At 54.8% G+C, this 8372-nt stretch overlaps 1 protein-coding gene across 1 annotated transcript; it reads left to right on the top strand.

The window, feature by feature from the left end:
- The first annotated feature begins 565 nt into the window (after positions 1-565).
- Positions 566-6391, top strand: NPAS4 (neuronal PAS domain protein 4). The gene is made up of 8 exons (XM_008578999.1): positions 566-911; positions 1629-1780; positions 1956-2058; positions 2177-2450; positions 2632-2741; positions 3268-3403; positions 3526-4961; positions 5645-6391. The coding sequence occupies exons 1-8, from the start codon at positions 737-739 to the stop codon at positions 5671-5673; spliced, it is 2415 nt and encodes an 804-aa protein (XP_008577221.1). The 5' UTR covers positions 566-736; the 3' UTR covers positions 5674-6391.
- The last annotated feature ends 1981 nt before the right edge of the window (positions 6392-8372 follow it).

Genomic DNA, 8372 nt, shown 5'->3' with positions numbered 1-8372 from the left:
GGACTCCCAGACTGAGCAGTCTCGAGAGGAACCCCAGCTGTGACCTACTCCTCAGAGGCCCAGGAAAGTCTTTCTCCCCCCGCCCCATGTGAATGTGACCTTTGTCTGCAAATAGCAAGGGGGGGTTGCGGCGACCCTGCTCCTCCCCATTCCCTTCTGTCCTCAGAAAAATCACTGTCGTGTCCAGCATCTCCCTGCCCTCTGCACAGTCTCCGGTCAGGACCGTCAGACCGCCCCCACCCTTGCCCTGTCGCTTCCCTCAGCTGGACACACTCGGACGCCTGGGTCCCCACACGCGGCTTCAGGCTTTCCTAACGCAGCGCCTGCCTCTCGGCTCAGCTCCCGCCAGCCGCGGCCCCCTCCGCAGCCTCCTCTCTCCCCCTTCTCCCGGCCCCCCTCCCGCTCTCGCTCTACGTCATGGGATGACGTAGGAGGCCAGGGAGGGAGGTGGAGCGAACCCCCCTTCCCAGCCATCGGCTCCCGCTGCAGCTTGCTTAGCCCAGCCTCCCGCCTTCCCGCCCCCCCGTCTCTGAAGCGAGCCCCCCACGCCTGGCAGGACCTATATAAGGCAGAAGGAGGCAGGCGAGGGGGGCAGCGCAGCCGAGCGGAGCCCAGGAGAGGAGAGAGAGAGAGCCTGAGCGAGAGACGGGGAAGCAAGCAGGAGAAGCCGCCGGTGCGTCGGGACAGCAACGCAGGTGCTTGGGGAGCCCGAGCTGGAGCTCCGCAGCCGCCGGCCATGTACCGCTCCACCAAGGGCGCCTCCAAGGCGCGCCGCGACCAGATCAACGCCGAGATCCGGAACCTCAAGGAGCTGCTGCCGCTGGCCGAAGCGGACAAAGTCCGGCTGTCCTACCTGCACATTATGAGTCTTGCCTGCATCTACACTCGCAAGGGCGTCTTCTTCGCTGGAGGTGAGCAAGCTGGGGCACTGGAGACTCGAGCTGGTGGGCACCGGGGACAGTGGGACTGCTGCATGTCTAGGACAGCGTGCTGGCAGGCTGGGGAGACAAGGGGCTCGGGGGACTCAGGACTTCCTACTTTTTCTGCTGAGCTCCGTCCAGACCTCACCTCAGTTCTGGACGAGGGTTAGAGAGCCTGGATGCTGTCCCTAGCACCAGATTTATGGGAGGAGAAGAGCCAGGACAGAATGACCCCAGTCCCCACCAGCGCAGAGGGGCTCCAGGAGCCCGGGGAGAGAAGCTCGGGAAGTTGCGAGGATGGAGCCAGCGAAGTCTGGGGAAAGGCAGCGGGTGTCAGCGATGCTAGAAGGGGACTTCTGCTGCGGGTGGGGCGCTGTCCACGGTGCTGACGGCAACACGTGCTGTCCGCGGTGCTGTCCGCGGTGCTGAACGCGCCGCCCGCTCTGGGAGCTCTGTCCGCGGTCCTGAAATCCAGGGCCGCCGAGGCTCCGGCGCTGGCCCCGGCTGAGAAGTCGAAAGGCTCGCTGGCTGGAGAGATCCAGCAGCAAGTCCCTGGTCAAGAGCCGCGGGCAGCGGGTCAGCAGGTGTTTGCAGAGGCAGGTCCATGAGAAATTCCTCCGGATTCTCTGAAACTCAGACCATGCCTTTCCCACTTCTGCTTTACCTCCCAATTTTACTCCTGTCTTACCATGTCTTCTCATCCTACAGGCGCTTCTCTGGCGGGTCCCACAGGGCTGCTCTCAGCCCAAGAGCTTGAAGACATCGTGGCGGCACTACCTGGCTTCCTGCTTGTGTTCACAGCTGAGGGGAAGTTGCTATACCTGTCCGAGAGTGTGAGCGAGCATCTGGGCCACTCCATGGTGAGTGCTGAGGGTCCACTCACTCAGGCTGGGGCACGGATGGCACAATGAGCTTCCCACTCCTGAGAAACGGAATTACTGGGGATGGAAGAGTTATACCAGGCAAGATGCTATGAGCCAAAGATCGGCTCTTTCTGTCCTCACTTATGGTTATCTCATCTTTTCCTTTCTCCAGGTGGACCTGGTTGCCCAGGGTGACAGTATCTACGATATCATTGACCCAGCTGACCACCTCACTGTGCGCCAGCAACTCACACTGCCCTCTGCCCTGGACACTGGTAAGGACTCCCTTCTTCCTTCCTCAGTCCAGTCTCCCTCCTAATGCCCTGCTCCTCCCCATCCACCATCTCTCTCAGCCACCGACCCTCTTATCAGTTTTTCTCTTCACCCACCTAGATCGCCTCTTCCGCTGTCGCTTCAACACCTCCAAGTCTCTCAGGCGCCAGAGTGCAGGCAACAAACTGGTGCTTATTCGAGGCCGATTCCACGCTCACCCACCTGGGGCCTACTGGGCAGGAAACCCTGTGTTCACAGCTTTCTGTGCCCCACTGGAGCCAAGACCCCGCCCTGGCCCTGGGCCTGGCCCTGGCCCTGGCCCTGCTTCACTCTTCCTGGCCATGTTCCAGAGCCGTCATGCTAAGGACCTGGCCCTACTGGACATCTCCGAGAGGTAAGCCCACAATGTTTAGCCCCCAGGAGGAAGGGAGGTGAGAGATGAGGGGACCCTAGATTCTGGAGTCAGGGGTAGGGAGGATGGGGTCTAGGGGGGGCAGAAGACCTGGGGGGAGTGAGATGCATCGATACCAAGCAGGGAAAACAGAAAGCTGATCTCGCCCTTTCCACCTTCCCAGTGTCCTAATCTACCTGGGATTTGAGCGCAGTGAACTGCTCTGTAAATCATGGTATGGACTGCTGCACCCTGAGGACCTGGCCCACGCTTCTGCTCAACACTACCGCCTGTGTGAGTGTCCAGAGAGGCTGGGGACAAGACAGGGAGCTGGGAAAGGGCATGGGAGACCAGACCAAGAATGGACTGTTGTCAAGACTAATGTTGGGAAGATACCAGAGGCCAATAGTTTTCGATGCTATAGGGTAAACTTTAGGGTAAGGAGGTAAGGCAAAAACAGAATCAGAACTGGGAGACTCAGTGTGGTGAGGTCAAGGTGGGGAGCTGAGTGGTGCAGGTTAGGATACTCAGAAGAGAAGATGTCATAGCTACCTCAGTTCAATGTAGAAGTGAGCTAGGGGGAAGTTTAGGTTGTGTTGCCTGATGGACATCCTAACTCTGCATCTCTTCTTTCTCCCAAGTGGCTGAGAGTGGAGATATTCAGGCAGAGATGGTGGTGAGACTGCAGTGGTGCAGGTTAGGATACTCAGAAGAGAAGATGTCATGGCTACCTCAGTTCAGTGTAGAAGTGAGCTAGGGGGAAGTTTAGGTTGTGTTGCCTGATGGACATCCTAACTCTGCATCCCTTCTTTCTCCCAAGTGGCTGAGAGTGGAGATATTCAGGCAGAGATGGTGGTGAGACTGCAGGCCAAGCCTGGAGGCTGGGCATGGATTTACTGCCTGTTATACTCAGAAGGTCTGGAGGGCCCCATTACTGCCAATAACTACCCAATCAGGTAAGCTGTAAGGGAGGGACCTGGGGTGGCAGCTGAGGTTGCCATGAAGGAGACATAAATTGGGGAGGTGTTCCAGGAGTGAACACCAAACTCTTACGGATGGCCTCTTCTGTCCTCTCCAGTGACACGGAAGCCTGGAGCCTCCGCCAGCAGCTGAACTCCGAAGACACCCAGGCAGCTTATGTCCTGGGCACCCCAACCGTGCTGCCCTCATTCCCTGAGAACATCCTCTCCCAGGAGCAGTGCTCCAGTGCTAACCCACTCTTCACCCCAGCCCTGGGGGCTCCCAGAAGCACCAGTTTCCTCAGCGCTCCTGAACTCGGTGTTGTCTCAGCATCAGAAGAGCTTCCCCGACCCTCCAAAGAGCTGGACTTCAGTTACCTGACATTCCCTTCTGGGCCTGAACCTTCTCTCCAAGCAGACTTGAGCAAGGATCTTGTGTGCACTCCCCCCTACACACCTCGCCAGCCAGGAGGCTGTGCCTTCCTCTTCAGCCTCCATGAGCCCTTCCAGACCCACTTCCCCACCCCATCCAACTCTCTCCAAGAACAGCTGACTCCAAGCACTGCAACTTTCTCTGATCAGTTGACGCCCAGCAGTGCAACCTTCCCGGATCCACTAACTAGCCCACTACAAGGTCAGTTGACAGAAACTTCAGCCAGAAGCTATGAAGACCAATTGACTCCCTGCACCTCCACCTTCCCAGATCAGCTGCTTCCCAGCACTGCCACCTTCCCAGAGCCTTTGGGCAGCCCTGCCCATGAGCAGCTGACTCCTCCCAGCACAGCATTCCAAGCACACCTGAACAGTCCCAGCCAAACTTTCCCAGAGCAACTGAGCCCCAACCCCACCAAGACTTACTTCGCCCAGGAGGGATGCAGTTTTCTCTATGAGAAGTTGCCTCCAAGTCCTAGCAGCCCTGGTAATGGGGACTGCACACTCCTGGCCCTAGCCCAGATCCGGGGCCCCCTCTCTGTGAATGTCCCCCTGGTGCCTGAAGGCCTGCTCACACCTGAGGCCTCTCCAGTCAAGCAGAGTTTCTTCCACTACTCTGAGAAGGAACAGAATGAGATAGACCGTCTCATCCAGCAGATTAGCCAGTTGGCTCAGGGCATGGACAGGCCCTTCTCAGCTGATGCTGGCACTGGCGGGCTGGAGCCACTCGGAGGGCTGGAGCCTCTGGACTCCAACCTATCCCTGTCGGGGGCTGGCCCCCCTGTGCTCAGCCTGGACCTGAAACCTTGGAAATGCCAGGAGCTGGACTTCCTGGCTGACCCTGACAACATATTCCTGGAAGAGACGCCCGTGGAAGATATCTTCATGGATCTCTCTACCTCAGACCCCAATGGGGAATGGGGTTCAGAGGATCCTGAGACCGATGGCCCAGGAGGGGCCCCATCACCTTGCAACAACCTGTCCCCAGAAGACCACAGCTTCCTGGAGGACCTGGCCACATACGAAACCGCCTTTGAGACAGGTGTCTCAGCATTCCCCTACGATGGGTTTACTGATGAGTTGCATCAACTCCAGAGCCGAGTTCAAGACAGCTTCCATGAAGGTGAGTCCAGCCAAAATGTCCAAAAACTCAGGTCCCTGACCTGCCGGTGAGACTCTGGGTGGAATTGGGTGAGTCAGGTCCACTCTCTATACCTTAGTTGTATTAAGAGGATGACATCAGCAAGGGTAGCAGTGAGGATAAGAAAAAATAAAAATCTTAATATGGAAGTTTTGGACAAGTGGACCCGGCAGGCAGAGGTTGAGATGTGAGCTAGAGTGCTAGAGAATCCTAGATAAAGAGGTGAAGATTCGTGCTTCTTAGCTCTGTGAGGGACCTAGATCAGTTATCACAACCTTATTTTATGGATGAAGACAGTCAAGGCCCCAGAGTTAAAGAAACTTTCCTTAGGTCACACAACAAAGTGATAGAAGAGGAACTGGAGCTTTGTCTCAGTATTCTTGCCTCCTAGAGGGGATACAGAGTGCGTTTATACAGATTGGGGAAAGAAAGAGGATGGGCTCAGCCCCAGCTCCGTCTCAGTAGTTACCTGCTTACGGTCCCTTCATTCCCAAAACTACGGCCATAGTTTCGTCCCATCCAGCCAAATTGCCTCTGGGGATCATCCAGTCATTGGTATCTGAAACCCATACTCTGTGCCACGCTGCACTTCATCCTCAGCCCAGGGACGCTGCTTCCCAATAGGCCTGACTGACTGTCCTCTCTCTGTCTCTCTCTCTCTGCAGATGGAAGTGGAGGGGAACCAACGTTTTGAATAAGTCTGTGACTTAACGTCGTCAAGTATGGCATATTGTCATCAAGACGTGGAGCCGCTCTCCACCCCCCCGGGACTGTTGGGGGGATTCTGGGGGCCAGAGGGGGATATGTCTGATTCCCCAGGCCCTGTAGGATTTGGGGGGGGGGAGGTGGGAGGGCAAGGGAGGGGAGCTTCTTTTTAAAATCAAGAGACTTCGAGCGATCCCAGCTTCCATTTCAATCTGTATTCACTCGTAGTGAGTTTCCTTGAATGGGATTTCAAGCGGAGAATGGGGGAGTCTCACTTCCCCACCGCGCTGCCCCATTGGCCTGGGCTAGTTCTCCACTCCTGGGGGCCAAGCTACCCCTGGGCCTTGGTGGAGGAAAGGCAGGGCCCACCTGGGCCGGCCTGTGCCCTGAGGGGCTCTTGACACCCACGTAGAATTCTCTACACACCAGTAACGGGATTTCAATTCCGATGGACTCTGCCGCCCTGGCGGCCCTTCCTGTGACTTTTGCGCCCCGCGCCTGGGGTGAGGGGCGCGAAGAGACGCTACGTTCCTTTCCGATGGAGGAAGGCAGACCTGCCATCACACGTGTGCTTGCACAAGTGCGTGTACCTGGTGCGGGACTCACCCGGCCGCCAGACCGCCTGGGCCTGTCCAGACGGCCACCTCGTGGTGCTGCGGTGACTTTGTAGCCAACTTTATAATAAAGTCCAGTTTGCCTTTTTGGTACCCCTGGTGTCGTGCACTGCTGAGAAAAGGGAAGGGTGGGGGACTGAGAAGGTTAGGGGGTTCAGACGCGAGCCTTGGGTCAGGAGGTGGAGGCTGGACCTGCTTTCGGCCCTGGCATGTCTTTGTTCACTCACGCACTTATTCATTCATTCACTCAACGTCTGCACGTGAATGGCCCTCGCTGTGCTAGAAGCTGGACATCCCATCCCAGACTACCCAGAAAGGGCAGGCTTGGGCTGGAGCAGGGGCTTCTCTCCCAAGCATGGCATGAGGAGGTCCCTCCTTTTGGCCCCTCTAGATCTGCAAAGTTGAGCTGAGCAGAATGTAACTCAGTGGATCAAGAGAAAAAAAAATTTTTTAATGCTGCTTTCCTCCAAGCTTGAGGACCTAACAACCACGGGGTATGGTGGGGAGCAAAATAAACTTAGGAGACAGAAAGACCTGGGTTCAAATCTCACCTCCTCTGGTTGGTTGCCGAGTGGGACCTGAGTCTCAGTGTCTTCACAGGGAGAATGAGACTGACAAAAATTGCACTTATCTTTCAAAGACACTGTGAGGACTTGGTGGGGAGGGGGCGGTCCCTTTATAAACTGAGAAGCACAGAACAGACAAGTTATTAAATTGAATTAGAAGGCAATGGTGACCTTAAAGGTCTAGAGGAAGTTTCTTTCTCAAGGAAAGGAAGAAAACTCCAGGTCTCAGTCTTTCCCCAGTGAGACACGGGGTCTGGAGTCCAGGAGCTGAGAGCACAACACTGAGAAATCCCTGAAACCTCCTTTCATACCAAGTCCACTAGCTCTTGGGCCATGCCCTTCAGAGGGTCCCACAGGAAGGAAGACCTGTCACCCCTTTTCCACTTGGATGGGTCTTTGTTTGGAACAGGAGGGTGGAGACTTGCCCTATTCCTTCCTAGTGCATCTATTCTCCAACTTGGACAAATGGACTGGACTGTCAGTTCCAAGAGGACCCTGTCTCAGCTCTGCTCCATCCCGAGCACTGAGCACAGGGCTGGCACATGGCAGGCACACTAAAAGTTTTTCATCAAAAGGAACATTTCTGAAGATCAGTCCAAGGATTTGAGTAAAAAGTCACTTGTTTCTATATGAAAAACTTGTCCCTAAGTTACCCAGAGGGCAAAGGTTGTAAATTTTAGCTTTGAATCTCAAGTGACCATGAGCTCAGGACACACTTTAAAGTCCCATCTAAAAACCTCCCTGGTAGGGCTGGCCTGTGGCTCACTTGGGAGAGTGTGGTGCTGATAACACCAAGGCCAAGGGTTTGGATCCTATATAGGGATGGCCGGTTAGCTCACTGGCTGAGCGTGGTGCTGACAACACCAAGTCAAGGATTAAGATCCCCTTACCAGTCATCTTTTTTTTTTTTTCCTTTTTGTCTATTTTACTGACCAGTAACAGGATCGCAACCCTCGGTGTTGTGCCCGCACCGTGCTCAACCAGTGAGCGGAACCGGTCTCCACATGGGATCCGAACCCTCGAGAGTGCGCCACTGGGCCGGCCCTTACCGGTCATCTTTTAAAAAAATAATATTAAATTTAAAAACTCCCTAGTGGTCATTGAAAACAAAGAAAATCTGAGACTCTGTCACAGCCCAGAGAACCCTAAGGAAACATAATGACTCAATATAATGTGGTAGACTGGAGCAGGAAAAGGACATAAGTTAATGAGGATATCTGAATAAATTATGGACTTTAGTTAATAACAATGTATCACTATTGACTCATTAATTGTGACAAAGGTACCATATAAGTGTAAGATGTTACTAACAGGGGAAACTGGGTGGGGAGTAGATAGGAACTCTGAACTATTTGCAGAATTTTTCTGTAAGTCTAAATCTATTCTAAAGTAAAACATTTCTTTAAAAAGTAAGAATTTTAAAAATAAAAATTATTTGATAGGGCCGGCCCGGTGGCGCACTCGGTAGAGTGCGGTGCTTGGGAGCATGGCGGCGCTCCCGCCAAGGG

Source organism: Galeopterus variegatus, unplaced genomic scaffold (genome assembly GCF_000696425.1).
Source record: "Galeopterus variegatus unplaced genomic scaffold, G_variegatus-3.0.2 Scaffold1795, whole genome shotgun sequence".
NCBI lineage: Eukaryota > Metazoa > Chordata > Mammalia > Dermoptera > Cynocephalidae > Galeopterus > Galeopterus variegatus.
The sequence above is the reverse complement of the archived record's forward strand: the minus strand, read 5'-3'. Positions and strand labels throughout refer to the sequence as shown.

Excerpts from the sequence above, each read along its gene's own strand:
- NPAS4 (XM_008578999.1), top strand. The coding sequence starts at position 737 with ATGTACCGCTCCACCAAGGGCGCCTCCAAGGCGCGCCGCGACCAGATC. Across the intron at positions 2,451-2,631 it reads CTACTGGACATCTCCGAGAG|TGTCCTAATCTACCTGGGAT; the intron begins GTAAGCCCACAA and ends CCACCTTCCCAG. Across the intron at positions 4,962-5,644 it reads TCAAGACAGCTTCCATGAAG|ATGGAAGTGGAGGGGAACCA; the intron begins GTGAGTCCAGCC and ends CTCTCTCTGCAG.